Source organism: Ceraceosorus guamensis, assembly GCF_003144195.1.
Source record: "Ceraceosorus guamensis strain MCA 4658 unplaced genomic scaffold IE81scaffold_2, whole genome shotgun sequence".
NCBI lineage: Eukaryota > Fungi > Basidiomycota > Exobasidiomycetes > Ceraceosorales > Ceraceosoraceae > Ceraceosorus > Ceraceosorus guamensis.
This window is the reverse complement of record NW_020289997.1, coordinates 291,250-304,480: the sequence shown is the minus strand read 5'-3', so window position 1 is coordinate 304,480 and position 13,231 is coordinate 291,250. Positions and strand designations below refer to the sequence as shown.

The 13,231-nt window shown below is 55.7% G+C and overlaps 3 protein-coding genes across 3 annotated transcripts; 2 read left to right on the top strand and 1 right to left on the bottom strand.

Moving 5' to 3' along the window:
- Nucleotides 1–1,893, top strand: IE81DRAFT_82114 (hypothetical protein). Its single transcript, XM_025517673.1, has one exon. The coding sequence runs from the start codon at nt 431–433 to the stop codon at nt 1,682–1,684; it is 1,254 nt and encodes a 417-aa protein (XP_025373234.1). The 5' UTR covers nt 1–430; the 3' UTR covers nt 1,685–1,893.
- On the bottom strand, nt 1,614–4,618 carry IE81DRAFT_319448 (putative ERG5-C-22 sterol desaturase). Its single transcript, XM_025512727.1, has 5 exons — nt 3,798–4,618; nt 3,540–3,653; nt 3,395–3,469; nt 2,271–3,297; nt 1,614–2,186 (listed from the first exon to the last, which is right to left on the bottom strand). Exons 1-5 carry the CDS (start codon nt 4,151–4,153, stop codon nt 2,103–2,105), a joined length of 1,656 nt encoding a protein of 551 aa, XP_025373233.1. The 5' UTR covers nt 4,154–4,618; the 3' UTR covers nt 1,614–2,102.
- A 2,748-nt stretch (nt 4,619–7,366) lies between these two features.
- Nucleotides 7,367–11,135, top strand: IE81DRAFT_338915 (cora-domain-containing protein). Its single transcript, XM_025515558.1, has 3 exons — nt 7,367–9,929; nt 9,999–10,072; nt 10,135–11,135. The coding sequence occupies exons 1-3, from the start codon at nt 7,719–7,721 to the stop codon at nt 10,925–10,927; spliced, it is 3,078 nt and encodes a 1,025-aa protein (XP_025373232.1). The 5' UTR covers nt 7,367–7,718; the 3' UTR covers nt 10,928–11,135.
- The last annotated feature ends 2,096 nt before the right edge of the window (nt 11,136–13,231 follow it).

The following is a 13,231-nucleotide window of genomic DNA, read 5'->3' as shown; positions in this document are numbered from 1 at the left end:
GCAGCCGCCTGCAGTCTGCTTGAGAGCGAGCCGGGCGCGTATGTCCGGCCCAACCGCTAGCATTTGATTTCAAAGCGCGTGCTTCATCACCATTTTGAATTGTTCGAGGCAGTTTTGAGTGTAGTCCTTTCAAAGTGTGTCCGCGGAATCCACGGGAATACGTTCTGAGCACGTTGCGGCGGCAGTCACAAGTGATGTGAGTCCACATTCACGATTCCTTCTTCCCCGCCTCCACTCGCGACTTGCGAATTGTAGCACAAGGTGGAGCTGGTTTCAACGGACACCTGCTTCGTACATGGTCACCACCGTCACCGCATCGCAGCGTCGTCTGCTATCCACTCCTCCGCAATTATAAACTTGCACACACCCCTCGGTTCCCTCGCAAGTCTATCGAGCCAACTCCGCTTTCCGCTACTCTTCTCACCCAGACATGCTCTTCCCATCGACAATAAGTGCTCGCCCAGCTGTGCGCTCTGCAGCTCGCGCTCTTTCAGCTGCACGCGCGAAAGACCGTCTCCCTCATCACGCTCTCCCCTTCACCAGTAGCAGACCAATGAGCTCATCGATGCTGACAGGAACATTACCAGACGACGAGCGCTATCCCGAATGGGCATCGGAGGAAGCGCGCGCAGCCGCTTCTTCCCTCGTGCATCGTTTTCCCGTCGATTCTTCCGAACCCGTTCTGATCACTTCTCAGCGCATACACTCTACGCCTCTGCTTCAGCTCAGGGTGTTGCTAGAAGAGATGGTGCCTCTGTCTCGCACAAGGGCTGATCGCAATCCCTTGGCGCTGAATCTGGCAGAATCCCTGAGCAACGGTTCTCCCTTGATACCCAGCGAGCACTTGTCCCTCTTTACTCCCTTGGTACCTTCCAGCGCTCTAGGTCGAGACGGCTCAGATCAAACATTCAACCCACCTGCTCCCTTTACACGTAGGATGTGGGCCGGTGGAGAGATGCACTTTTCCCACGGCAGACCGCTCAAGGTGGAGCAAGTGGCAGAAGAGAGGACGTGGATCGAAAAGGTGGATATCAAGAGGACAAAGGCGGGAGATGAGATGCTGGTCGTTTGGGTGAGAAAGGAGATTGGGGATGGAGAAGGAGAGAGCATCGTCGACTTGAGATCGTGGGTGTTTCAAAGGACGCTCGATCCATCAGCCGACCGTCGGAAGCTGCCCGAACCATCTCGAATTCCAGCAGAGGAGGCGCATCGTCCCTTGCAGGTTGCTCAGCCTTCTACGCTAGGTCTGGCGCCGGGAGCAACGCCAGTCATTCAAACGCCCGCCACTCTCTTTCGCTACTCCGCGTTGACGTACAATGCGCACGCTATCCACCTGGACGCTCAATGGGCCCGAGAGAGGGAAGGACACCCAACTACGGTTGTGCACGGGCCCATGACACTGAGTCTGCTCTTGCGCAAATGGCTGGCAATCAACACCTCTGATCCTTCGGTCAAGGGAGCAGCACAGGTACCCCAGCTTGGCAGCGTCAATTATCGAGCCAAACGACCTCTATGGACCGGCGAGAGGTACTGGGTGGGTTGTCAAGAGGGCTTAGAAGATACGATGCTAGCCGTCAAGGATGATGGTACCGTAGTTATGGAGGCGAGCATCTCCAGGCTGCAGGGCGACGCAACATCTCACAAGGACGAGCACATACGCGTCAAAAGGAAGGGCTCGAAATGACAGGCTTTACTTCCCTCCAAAAATGAATGTCGGATCATCACTAACGACGAGAGCTCTTGTGGGCGGCGAACCATGTATCACGGTATGAATCTTACTAAAGTTGCTTTGCTCGACAACGAGGATGTCTGCTGGCACTGCCGCGCAGGCATTGGCTCCAGCTTGCTTTGCGCTGTTTGAGAAGATTCGAGGTGGCAGATCCAAAACAGAATCTAGAGGGAGAAGGATAGCACGCCTCAACAGGAGGGGCGAGCTGCGGAGGCGAAGTGATGCTGGCGCTAGTGGTGGAGCCGCTTGCAGCTGGGTTGCAATCCAGCAAGGGCTCACCGACGCAGGTATACAAGGGGCTATAATGCTGCTCTCACAAGGGTGGAGGGCTAGATTGCGAGCGTGGTGCTGGTCATGGGAAATTGGGTCATGCTCATGCTGCGGCGGCAATAGCAGGTGCAGTTCCGGGCGCAGGTGCAGCACGCGGAGTGAACTTGATGCGCGCACCATCTTGGGGCTAAAAATTGCGAACGAGAAGAGCGTAGGGAAGAGCGTCAGCTGGCTGCAAAGAGATGGAGGCCTGGCCGGATCCGGAACTCACGAAAATTGTGGCAATCACTCTGACCTTCTCGCTCTTGGGTGTAATCTCGTGCTCCCAGTTCATCAGGACGCTAGCAGATCCAAGGACAGCTGTGAGGTGCAGCAGAGCGTATTGCTGGCCGATGCAGTTGTGAGGTCCAGAGCCGAAGACGAGCCAGTTCCTGGGGTGCTTCTCCGCGGGGCTCTGCGGTCCTTGCTGCCACCTCTCCGGGATGAATGCATCAGGGTCAGGGTAAGCTTGAGGGTCGTGGAGGGCATTCCAGAAACTAGGGATGACCATGCTTCCTTTGGGCACAGTGTATCCTTCGTCGATCTTGAAATCTTGGTGCGCAGAGTAAGGTACCATAATGACGGGAGGCTTCAGCCTCAAAGACTCTTTGACGACGACTCTGGTGTACTCCATCTTCTCCAAGGTGTCGAGGTCCAGAGGCGCAGTGACATCGTGCCCTCTGAGATTGTACTGCTCCTCTCGCACCTTGCGAAGCACCTCTGGATGATCGGCGACGTGCTGGAATAGGTACGTCAAGCCGCTGCTCATGGCATCTTGAGATGCAAAGAGGAAGCTCAGCAGGACCATTCCAATCTCCCTGTCACTGTAGTCCCTGACAAGCACTCTTCGAGACTCGCTGTCAGCCTCTCCCTCTCTGGCCTCGACCATGGCTTTGATCCAAGCGTCGGCCAAGCAAGTGACTTCTCCGCCGGCGGCCATCCTCTTCTTGCTCTCGGCGGCAGTGTGTTCGAACCATTTCATGGCGACTTTGCGCGCCTTGATAGCGTTGTAGACCTTGGTGCCGGGGAAGGCGAAAGGGAAGTTGACCAGCTCAAGGGCCACAGTGATGAGCCAGTACTTGTCGGAAATTTCCTTGGCTCCCTCATCAGAGATGTAATCCCCGCAGAAGACGCGCAAGGAGGTTTCCATATTCAAGTCTCTGAATTGCATCATGTATGGCTGAGGCTTAGGGTCGGGGTCATCGAGCCATGCCTTGAAATGCCTTCTGTAGATGGATTCCTGAATGCCAAGGTAAATCCTGTGGGAGTGGAAGATTTGGACGCAGGTCAGCATTCCAGCAGATAAAGGCTTGAAGACTGCCTTCCACAAAGCTATCAGCAAACGTTTTCACGCACCCAAGAGCTTTACGTGTGAACAACGTGTTCAATCCTTTTCGGTAGTCGACATGAACCTTGCCGTTTAAGAAGACCCTGCATAGCAGGAATGGCTATACAAGTGAGCTCGCAGCACTCGTATGTAAAGTCAAGGTGGAACACGCACCAATTGTCATGACACAAGACCTTCTTTGCGCTGGCAACCAAGCAAGGCTCCGTAAATGCCGGAGAGTTCAAAATCTTTCTGGTGTGTTCGGTGGATGAGGCAATCACAATGAAGCTGTATGCATGACAGGAGTGGCATCGTGTGAGTCGGTGACATGCTTCGAAGGCAGTCTCTGAGCAGGCGCTTGTGTATGGGCCTCAACGCGCCCAATGCCATCCCGAGCTCAAATGACTTTCTTCGATCCGCGCAGACGCTCACATGTGAAAGACGCTCGCAACGCTAAGGGGTCCTGAGTTCCAACCCTTGATGTAGTTTTCCATGGTAGGATTGAGGGAATCCGCAAACTTTCCAATGATTGGAATGGTCCACTTCGGACCGGGCAAACCAGCCTTCTTGGTTTGGTACCTGTACTGCTCGTAGAGCAGGCCAGTAGCGATGATACACGCGATGGAGAGGGCCACCGTGGTCGGCGAAGCGGTCATGAAGGCTTCGTATAGCGAAGAGATGACACCTGGAGGTGCCCTTGGAGGCGCTGCCACCGGAATGGACGCATTTTTGTGCAGCGCGGAAGCGGCATTGCCGCGCAGCACTGCGACGGGAGAGAAGCGGGACATGACGAACGCCTGGAATGTGAACGACTTGAAGCGTCGCCCTCAGCAACAGCACGGATCGGTATGAGGTGTGCTGAAACGCAGAAGGATCCGCAACGGCGAATCGAACGCGACAGACCTTCAGAAAGTCTGTGCCGTTCGATCTAAGACGCTGCCGATGGAGTCCGGTGCGGAATTAGACGCGGTCGACGCGACGAAGCAGTACAAGCGTCCTGGGTGTGATAGAACCGCTTCGATACGGGATGGTGGAGAAGAGGTGTTGTACGAGGGATGGATGATGTGGCACGTGAAGATGAGTCAGATGGGTCTTGAGCAGGACGTCAATCGAATCAAGCAACTAAAATCAAATGTTCCCCCACCTCGATTGTGATTTGCTTCGTTCTTTTCGTCAGACAGCGGCAGGGCCGGCCGGGGGATCAATCGAGCAGGAAAATCATGCCAGAGCTATACAAGCAAGGTGCGTGCGCGTGTAGGAATTTGTTTCGGAAGACACCACTTTGGCGGGCGGCGCGGAAGAAAGTCTTGGGTGCAGCTCGCTTGCTTGCCATGCAGCATTCGACTTTCTTAGCTTGATGCATGAATGCGTTGGTGACTCATCCCGCTGCTGCCACTTCGCCTGTGTGACCTGCCTCGCCTGATTTCTTGACCGCATCCTCCGCTGGACCTTGCCTGATGCGCTGATGCATGCACAACGCGCTGATGATGCAGGTTTCTGACGTGACCTGATTTCCGGCGCATTACTCACGACTTGACTCACGACTGTACACTCGCCGTGGGCGAGGGCTGCTGATGCTGATGGATGGTACGCCGTACGCACGTAAGCAAAAAGCGATGCGCTATCGGCTACCTCCGTACACTCACACTCATGACTCTCGACTCACGACTGCTGACTGAAAGTGCAACAGCAGAAAGGAAGTCGCCGTCGCCCATCACCCGATCTGTACAAGAAAGTGTCGTGCCTTGTTGATCTGCTGGTCTCTAGTGCACACCAAGGCACTCTGATGCACTTCGTATACAGTACTCATCAAGCAGAATCCTCTTGCTGTCGACCAGAGGGGCCGCTGCCATGCAGCTGCGATCAGCATGTTGCTGGTCCGATCCAAAAAGGGCGTTGACCACACCTGATCGAGAGACGCGTGCTGCACATATCCTTTTAGGATCGCGGCAGCAATCTTGTGCAATCCCCGCCAATGACATTCGTGATTCTGAGCAAGAGCAAAGTCAGGGGGGCAGGACCAAGCGTCGAATTATTCACACCTTTTGCTGCATGACGAGTCGTGCTTGGGCCGTACTCGGACTTTCGGCCGCGCGACAGGGGAAAGGTATATATATATATATAGGTAGGTTATTATTGCCGCGGGCAGTGGACGGTTGACTTCTGCCAGAAGGACCGCCCGCGCGACGCAGTCTTGAGTGGCCACTCGTGAATGAGCAGCACCAGCTCATATGCAGTGTAGTCAAGGGTCAGATTCAGGATTGGTTCGCTACCTGACACACGAGGCTGCGGAAGAACCTAGCTGCGGTTGATTGGTCGATCCGACCGGAAAGCTGTTTCCGCGCGATTGGACGAGATGGGGAACCAGCAGGGGAAGGCGAGCTGCAGCATCTACTGTATGCAGCTTTGTAGGCCGCCCTATAGTGCTGGCACCGATCTTAGGCCGCGCGCTCATGAGGCCTTGACGCCGGGGCGGGGCGATGCATATACAGTCAAGTCAATATATATTTCTACATAGTCACTCACGAGTTTGAGTCACATTTGACTGCCAGCGCGCTGGTTGCGCGACGTTTGACTTGACCGCCTCCGTGAGACGATCATGATCCTCACGACCCGTGACTCGTGACTTTCGAGTCGCTGCTGATACATACACGCTGGTCTCAAGATGACGATCTTTGCGGTGGTGGCATGTCCAGCGCTGATCGAATAGGCAAGAGGAGTCAATGAGCCTCCTGCAGCTGTTCGCAGAGATCTCACGCAGACTGCGCCAAGATAAGCCACGCAGGATCAAGCGGCACATGTGATCGGAGGATCACTTTGGTGAAAAGTGCGGACATTCTCGAAAGTGAGTACCGGCCGGCTCCCGCAAATGCTGGCTGACTCTTTCGACTTCTCGATCACTGATGTGGGATGACTGACCGCTCGCTCTCGCAGGTAGGACCACGAGTGCGGATGCCATAATACACAATTATCCGCTCATAATCTCGAATCAAGAATCTTGAATATGATCGTGAGTCCGGCTGGTTAAAGCGTGCGGGAGCCAGCTACAGTCGCCCGCGGGCCGACTCTGACCTCACGTGCTGATTGACTGTCACGATCGCGGCCCGCGGGTGCCGGGAAAGGACCTGTTCTTGTACATCGATCTATAAAAATGTGCAAAAGACGAGTCGTGATCTTCCGCTTTAATGAGGTGCACAATCGATAATCGTGAATGTGTACGAGGTGTCTCGCTAAGTCCGCTTGAGCTCAACTTAACGTTCTGCAGAGGCTTAGATCAATTGAATTGAACCATTCATAGCATTACTTGACCGTAATGAGCAGCAGTTTGAGTCTTTGAGCGTTTGATGAGTCGAGTGAAGGGTGCGCCCACCATGCCCACCGCACGGGAACGGGTCGTACCATCGTGCTGCGCCGCCAAAACAAAAGCAGACACTTGCCGTTCACAATCTGCTCACATCAGCTTTCAAGTTCCCATCCGATCATCGCCTAGGGCGCCCTAGGCTTTGATCCGGATGCTCGGAGTGGGACTCGAAAGCGGGACATTGCAGATTGTTGTTGAACGCAAATGCGTGGTCTCCAGCGGTACTCGGCTGGCCAAGATTAAAGTTATTGTACAACTCCATCTACTTGCGGCCTACGCTACGCGCCTTTGGCGAGGGCTGTCATCTGTCGAAGCTTCATAAGCTTAAAGTGATTTACTTGATTTTGCCATTAAAGGACTTGTTGTCATTCAGATACAAAATTGTGATGGTCGTGATCATTTGAATTGCACGCACGCCCGCAGATGAAGGCGCGTCTGCATGCGCGCGGCTGCCTGCTGCAAGCCAGCATCATCAGCACCTTTATAGACTGCCTAGCTGCTGCTGCTGCTGCTGCGTATCGCCCCAGCATTCTCCTCCGCCTGTTCACCCTGCAATTTTTGACTCGAAGGGCCCATGGTGCAGCTAAAGTCAAAAGTCGATGCTGGCTGTTTGCATAGTCACAGTGCCGTACCGCCTATGAGCTCAACGAGCGCCTAATTTTGTCTTTCGCCAGGAAGGCCGAGATGAAGGAAAAGCCACATGCGCAAGCAAACCCTGCCTGCTGCTGCCGCTTGTGTGCTGAGATCTACTCACTGCGCCCACTTGACTTTTGCTTCTTCCTCATCAGCCCTGGCTCACAACTCGATCGACCCCTGACTCGAACTCTCAACCAAGGCAGCCATACCTGCAGTTCAGATTGGCAAGTCCCCGTCGCGCCACACGAGCCGACCACTCCCATTGCTTGCGACCGGTCTCTCCCACCGCGACCGCATTCCGCTACGGCCAAAGACTCAAACAAGCGAAAGGCCCTTGAGGCACATCTCCCGCCGTCATGGCCTCTCCTGGTCGAGCTGTCTCTCCACCGCCGGACGGGTCTCACGCTTTGGCGGACGCTAGTGGCATTGACGTGGCGCCCCGCACTTCCCACGAGTCTGCCATAGCAGGTCAGGGCCTGCGCGCAGGTGGACACCGAACCTCCTCGGCAGCCGCTCAGCAGATGGAGCAAGATCTCGATGCCGCAAGGCAAATGTCCAGAGCTCGAGCAGGCAGCAATGCAGGTGCTCATCACTCGCCGCTATCACCAAGAGTTCAGATACCTTACGGCACCCGCCGACCTTCTCACACGGAGTTACCCGAGCCCGCTCTGGAGGTGGACACCCAGTTGGACCCATCGCGTCTTCATCACAGCACCTCGCCGCATCGAGCTTACACGTTTGCCACCGGAACCTCTCCTGCTGCTTACAGACAACATCAAGAGCAACGAGAAGCTGCTGCAGCTGCTGCTCATTTTTACCAGCAACGTAGGCATGGCTCAAACACTTCGCTCGACTCGGCGAATCACTTCATCGACCATCGCTCGAATCAAGCTTTTGGTCCTCATGCTGGCTCGTACGTAGCCAGTCCCTCGCGTCTACAAGCAACTGGAAGCCTTGCCTTTGGAGGCAGCGGCTCCAGGACATTTGCTAGATCCGGACTTCGCAGCCCATCTGGCCTTCGAGCGCAAGACGAGTCCGCTCTCGTCGATACCGAGGGACCGCCTGTAGCCGGACTTTCGCCAACAGATGTGCGAGGTGATCATGGAGTCAGCACGCCTCATACCATGTCGCGCAGACCCAGCGCACTTGAGGATGACGTCTGCTTCCCGCTCAACGCTCACACCGCCGAAGGGCAGGATCTCTTGCGCGACGGGAGCGCTGCGACCCCGCGTCATGCTCTTGGCCCTCACTCGCACGCACCTGGAATGGCTGAGAATGAAGAAGACCTGCACTGCGAGCCTCACGACGACCAGCGCCTACCTCCAGGGTATCCCTTCAACTTTGACTTGTCTGCCCTAGAAGACTTTGCTAGGGAGGAGCGCGAGCGCTTGACGACTGGCGCAGCCCCTCCAGTAACCTTTGGCACAGGCCTGCGCAATCGGCACGCTGCTATGCGCTCCCAAAGCGGAGCAGACAACTATGGTAGCACAGCATACGGCGCGAGCCCGGACTCTGACGATGCAACGTTCTACAGCCGCCGACCTCGGCGCTTCGTACCAGCGGACGCCGCCGCAGCACAAGGCAAAGGTGGTCCCGAGACTGCAGCTGGCGGAAGCAAGTATCAGCGCAAGCTCGCACTGTTCGAGGGGTCGGCAACGTCTCCACCTCCCCCTGCTGTAGGTGGCCGAGCAACGACAGTGAGCGGTGCTGCGAACATCATGGGGTCGGGCGCTCTGATGACGGAAGATGCCATTCGGGCACGGCAGGCGAATCAGACACAGGATGCAAAGACGCCTTTGCTCGGCGATCCGCCCGTTCCTTCATACACATCCGCTTACGACATTTCACCGAACGGAGACGGCCCTGATGGGGATGGGCCTCCAAAGTTGCCACGCTCACAAAGCATGGGCGCCAACTTCGATCATGGACATGGTCGAGGTGCATTGAGCGCTGCTCAGCGTCGGCGTAGCGGCGCAGGGTTCGGATCCCGCTCGACCGCAGAGAAGCCGTACCGCTTTACCTTCTACTCCAACGCTCTCCCATCCACCATTCATGCCCGCCATTTGGCTGAGCTCCCTGCTCCTGGACAAACCTTCGAAGAGCTCTTTAGCGGCATCAGCCCTGCTTCAGACAGCGAAGGTGTCACAAGGAACCAGACTCCGGCTGAAGGAGATGATGTCGGCATGAACGGTGGCGCGAACGCTTCCGCCACGGGCACCGGCAGCAGCAAGCTGGACATTAACGGCAAAGATGCCAGGCCTTTGCGGCAGACATCCGTGCTTGCCGCTCAGCTTGGCAGAATGGAAGGTGGCACACAGCCGCCCACGGGCCGCAACACTCCAGAGCTGAGCGCCGGTCCCTTGCCCGCAGCTCCATTGAGTGCGGGCAATCAAAGCACTTTTCAACGAGTCCCGACCATGACTAGCGCCGCTCGCAATTCCCAGGCAATGTTGCCTGCGAGGGTCGCGCCGGGTGGTGGGATTAGGATGGACCAGGACCCGGAAGCGAACACCTGGTGGTTAGACGTGCTATGCCCAACGGACCAAGAAATGAAACTGCTCAGTCGGGTGAGTCTTTGAGCATTTTCTGGTCGGCTCGGTCCGCGCAGGAGAACTGACACACGCGTGCCTGCACAGGTGTTTGGTATTCATCCATTGACAACAGAAGATATTCTCATGGAAGAAACGCGCGAAAAGATTGAGCTCTTCAGGTGAGACTTGTCCACTGCCACGTCACCGCATGCTTCGCTGACCGCGCACGTCTCTACAACAGGAACTACTACCTCGTCTGCTTCCGCTCCTTCGATCAGGATCCATACAGTCCGACGTACCTGGAGCCACTGAACATGTACATCATTGTGTTCAGAGAGGGCACGTTATCATTCCACTTCAGGGCCACGCCTCACCCGCAAAATGTTCGCAGACGCATCAAGCAACTCAAGGACTACATCAACGTCACGTCGGATTGGATCAGCTATGCCCTCATCGACGACATCACGGACGCGTTCGGCCCCCTCATCCAGTCCATCGAGTACGAAGTGGACAGCATCGACGAGCTTGTGCTCATTCTCAAGGAAGCCGAGCAGTCTGATATGCTCCGGAGAATCGGCACCTGCCGCAAGAAAGTCATGGGTCTCTTACGCCTCATGGGCAACAAGGCGGACGTCGTGAAAGGGCTTGCCAAACGTTGCAACGAAAACTGGTCCGTCGCGCCCAAGAGCGACATTGGATTGTACCTCTCCGACATTCAAGACCATTTGATCACCATGACCCAGAATTTGAACCACTACGAAAAGATTCTTTCGAGAAGTCACTCCAATTACTTGGCACAGATCTCCATCGAGATGACCGACGCCAACAATCAGATCAACGACGTCCTGAGCAAGTTGACGGCGCTCGGTACCGTAATTGTGCCAATGAACATCATCACGGGTTTGTGGGGTATGAACGTGAACGTGCCTGGTCAGGATCAAGGAACGCTGGCTTGGTTCTTTGGTATCATTGGAGTCATGGTCTTCCTCGCCGTCGTTGGTTACATGGCCACCATCCGCTTCATCTCCAAATAGAGCTCCGACTTGCACATCGACGGACCTGCGCCACACACATCTCTACACATGTTTCGTTTTCGCTCTTATTATACACGCAAGACGCGTTTCATTATTCGATTATCTTATGGTCTCTTTTTCATTTCGCTTGCCTGGTCTCCTCCTCTCATGCTTGTTCGACTTTTGAATCGACACCTCCTCTCATCCATGCATGCTATTGTCAATAGGCAATGATAGCGTGAGTCTGATCGTGAGTATGAGGACTGCACAACCCAGGCAGATTGCGCCTCAGTCAATCTGCGAGTGCCCCGAGCAATCGCCGAGTCGGCGCGGCGTCAGGACAGGACAGAGTCAATCACGAATGTCGCTGCTACACATTCGCAGCAGAGCGACGCCGTCGGAGGAAGAGGAGCTTTGCAGAAGAAAGATTTGAGATGCTTTCAGGGTTCATGATATAGCTGCAGATCTGCGAGATTGCCGGGCGAGCTAGGCTTGACTTGAGCGCGGTATCCATCTCGCACACTCAATCCCTTGTGCGGTCTAGCCGACGCGTCATATCACCTCGCCGCTGCTGCCCTTGCGCAAGGAATGAGCGCCTTCGAAATTTCAATCTGCTCGTGCCCGTGCGTGACGAGGACGCTATTGGCGGAAAAGGCAAGGCAAAGGTCAGTGCGCCGGAGTCCGTCGAGTCTTACCATCGAGCCGCTTTTTTTTTCTCGCAATAGATGGACGCAATTCCAATTACGATTTCGACCGCGACTCGACATTTGCATGGCGGCCAATCGAACCTCGATGGAGTCACGAGTGGCTTGTCAAAGAGACTTGCCATTCTTGGATGGCCTCTCCTTCCTGCACACGCGTTACGCCCACGCCCACGCCCACGCCCGCACCGCGCCGCATCGCATCGCGCCGCAAAGCGCGGCAATAAGGCAAGGCGGCTTTGCGGAATGTGAAAAGAGTGACGAGTGACGACGACGGCTGATCTCGTAGATCCTTCCGCAACGGCATGAGAAGCTCTGAACGGTAGCATTATCGTCACTCTGCTGTCCTGGCGCCTCCCACGAGCGATATGATCGTGCAATTGTCTGGCTGAGCCATCGTCGTCTTGGGGGTACTGTATGTCTTGCGCGTTGCCCAATGCCACCACGCCGACTCTAAGCACACAGCTCTCGAGCGACTGACTCCCAGCAGGGCCTTCGTCATCGCCGAAATCTGACCCTGACCCTGTCCCTGTCGCAATTTATGAAAGCGTCGGCCTTGCCGTTTGAGAGGCGGATCGCCCATGATGGCGAGACGTTCTGAGAGAGACATGTTGCTTGCTGGGAGGAGATGGTTAGTCATCATCAATCAGCACGATCGACCGGATCGTATAGCGGCGGCCGGTCAAGGACGTGGTGAAATCTACCAATCAACCAACTCCGACCCGACCGACGTTCGGCAAGGATGCTTCCTAAGAAAAGATCGCGCAGTCAATTTAGCACCTGCGCGGGCCTCGAACCGACGCGAAGCGATCGCAACAGGAAGCGCTTCAAGAGCAGTCCGTAGCTGAGTCAGACTCAACAATCAAGAATGCTGCATTCAACATGGTTGTGCGGACCATTGCTTCCGCTTACAATACGGCGCGCAATCAAGTCAAAGGCCATCAGCATCCATTGGTTCTCTCCCCTCTGAGCACTTGTTGGCGCCGAGCAGAGGCCGCTGGTTCGCTATACCCTTCAATTGACTTTCGTGATAGCGCGGGGCGGAAAGCGGAGAAACCCCACAAGAAAGGGACCTGTTCCTGTTTTCTCAGACCATGATTCAGATCGAGCACTCCGCCGAGAATGGGGTCCCTTTATTATTCGCGTCTGCCTGCCGCCCACTCAGAATGGTGAGAGCTTCTCGAAGCGAAACATTGCATGGCGATTGCGATCCGGCTGCGAGCCAAGCTTTGTGCGCGTCCCTGCCAAGCGACTCCTTGCCTGACGCGCACCGCGAATGACAACAGCGGGGCGCAAGTTTCAAACGTACACCGTACACAGCGCTTCTTGGCGACGGCATCTACGTGCAGCATTTAGCTGATGTGTTGTGAGCGCGCCTACCAGCCTGCCTGCCTTTCTCCGCGCCCCCATCTCACCAAGCGAGCGGGTCCGCGTCAAGATCGCGAGTCGTGAGTGCTGATCTTTTTAATTTCATCGTCGATCTCCCCGCTCCGGCCAGCGTCATGCTCAGCCTTACAACGTGCGTGTCTTTGGGGCCCCTGACTGCGCTCGAGCCGGTTGGGCATGCAGCAAGGCGCGGTCTCTGTTTGTAAGAGTGTGCATGGGCGATCTTGTCTCGAGAGCA

What these genes read in the sequence shown, in the direction of transcription:
- IE81DRAFT_82114 (XM_025517673.1), top strand. Translation starts at nt 431, where the DNA reads ATGCTCTTCCCATCGACAATAAGTGCTCGCCCAGCTGTGCGCTCTGCA.
- IE81DRAFT_319448 (XM_025512727.1), bottom strand. Translation starts at nt 4,153, where the DNA reads ATGTCCCGCTTCTCTCCCGTCGCAGTGCTGCGCGGCAATGCCGCTTCC. An exon ending in GTTGCGAGCGTCTTTCACAT is followed by an intron (nt 3,654 to 3,797) that starts GTGAGCGTCTGC and finishes TCATGCATACAG; the next exon opens with CTTCATTGTGATTGCCTCAT. An exon ending in GAGTGATTGCCACAATTTTC is followed by an intron (nt 2,187 to 2,270) that starts GTGAGTTCCGGA and finishes CGCAATTTTTAG; the next exon opens with CCCCAAGATGGTGCGCGCAT.
- IE81DRAFT_338915 (XM_025515558.1), top strand. Translation starts at nt 7,719, where the DNA reads ATGGCCTCTCCTGGTCGAGCTGTCTCTCCACCGCCGGACGGGTCTCAC. An exon ending in AAATGAAACTGCTCAGTCGG is followed by an intron (nt 9,930 to 9,998) that starts GTGAGTCTTTGA and finishes GTGCCTGCACAG; the next exon opens with GTGTTTGGTATTCATCCATT. An exon ending in GAAAAGATTGAGCTCTTCAG is followed by an intron (nt 10,073 to 10,134) that starts GTGAGACTTGTC and finishes TCTCTACAACAG; the next exon opens with GAACTACTACCTCGTCTGCT.